Here is a 1,372-nt window from a genome sequence, read left to right as displayed (position 1 = left end):
GGAATCGGGGTGGGGACCCTCTGCCCAGGGAGGGGTGTGCAGCTGGGTGCCGGTGGCCTTGCAGCCCCAGGCACCCGGTGGGTGAGCTCTTAGGATACCAGCGCACCTGGTGGGCGAGTTCTTGGGGTGCCCATGCTCCCAGTGGGCAAGCTTTTGTGGTGCCTGTGCTGCTCATGCACTCAGTGGGCAAGCTTTTGGGGTACCTGCACGCTTGGTGGGTGAGCTCTGCGCCTGTGCAGCACCACGCACTTGAGGGATGAGCTCTTGGGGTGCCCATGCTGCCCATGCACCTGATGGACAAGGTCTCAAGGTGTTTTTTTTCCTGCGTGTGCACCCTCTGGGCAAGCTCTCGGGGTGCCCATGCCCCCCATGGCTGAGCTCTTGGGGTGCCTGTGCACCCAGTGGGCAAGCTCTTGGGGTGCCTGTGCAGCACTATACACCTGATGGACGAGCTCTTGGGGTGCGCGTGCCCCCATGGGCACGCTGCCAGCGCCGTGGTGGGTCTCCTCTCGCAGGCCGCGCTGGGCTGCCGGGCGGCGCAGGTGCTGATGCAGTACTGCATCCTGGCCAACCACTACTGGTTCCTGGTGGAAGCCGTCTACCTCTACAAGCTGCTGATCGGGGCAGTCTTCTCCGAGAAGAATTACTACAGGCTCTACCTCTACCTGGGCTGGGGTAGGGGCCACCCGGGCGTGGGGCGGGGCCGGGTATGGTGCCCGGCGTTGGCGAGCGCCGCAGCCCAAACCGGCCCCGGGAAGGTGCGGGGTGGGGGCTCTGCTGACCCTGGGCATCCCCCCATGGCGTCCCCCAGCCCGGGGCCGGTTTCTCAGCTCAGGCGGGTGCTTGGTTTTACAGGGTTTGCTGTGTGACTTGCAGGGACGCTTACTGGTGGATCATCCGCATCCCCATCCTGCTCGCCTCCCTGGTAGGGGGGGCACCCGCCAGCCCCACACCTTTTCGGAGAACAGCAGCTCAGCCCCTGGCTCCCGGCCCCGGGAGGCGGTGGGGGGCAGCGACCCCCAGGGCAGCTCCCCGCAGAGCCCAGGAGGGAGGGGTTGGCCTCCAAGGCATCACGCTAAATGCACATGGTTGGGTTTTTTTTTGCACCAGCTTGCTAACCCCCAGGCTCTGGGGGTCTGTGCAGGGGGGGCTGCGCTGAGCCCCAGCGAAGGGGGCTAGGGGTGGCCCCTGCTGCTTCCTAGCCGGGATTTTGGGATGGCGGGAGGGGAGGAAGGGCACGTCTGGGGACCCAGCGCTGTTGGGCTGCAGCAGCCTTGGCAGTACAGGGGGGGATGTCATCTCCTGCGGCCCCCGAGGGTGCGTATCGTGGCCAGGGTGGGCTGCGAGGGGTGGGGGTGCTGGGCACCTGCAC

General features: G+C 66.6%; 1 protein-coding gene across 1 annotated transcript in view; it reads left to right on the top strand.

Annotated features, from left to right (window-relative positions):
- The window catches only part of LOC103916901 (glucagon receptor-like), a 9,408-nt gene that overhangs the window by 1,887 nt on the left and 6,149 nt on the right, over window positions 1-1,372 (top strand). Inside the window, exon 6 of the mRNA XM_009323968.1 lies at window positions 516-675. Within this exon, the coding sequence (XP_009322243.1) occupies window positions 516-675 (160 nt within the window). The remainder of the gene's footprint in view (window positions 1-515; window positions 676-1,372) is intronic.

Source organism: Pygoscelis adeliae, unplaced genomic scaffold (assembly GCF_000699105.1).
Source record: "Pygoscelis adeliae isolate BGI_AS28 unplaced genomic scaffold, ASM69910v1 Scaffold585, whole genome shotgun sequence".
NCBI lineage: Eukaryota > Metazoa > Chordata > Aves > Sphenisciformes > Spheniscidae > Pygoscelis > Pygoscelis adeliae.
This window is presented reverse-complemented; position numbering and strand designations above follow the sequence as displayed.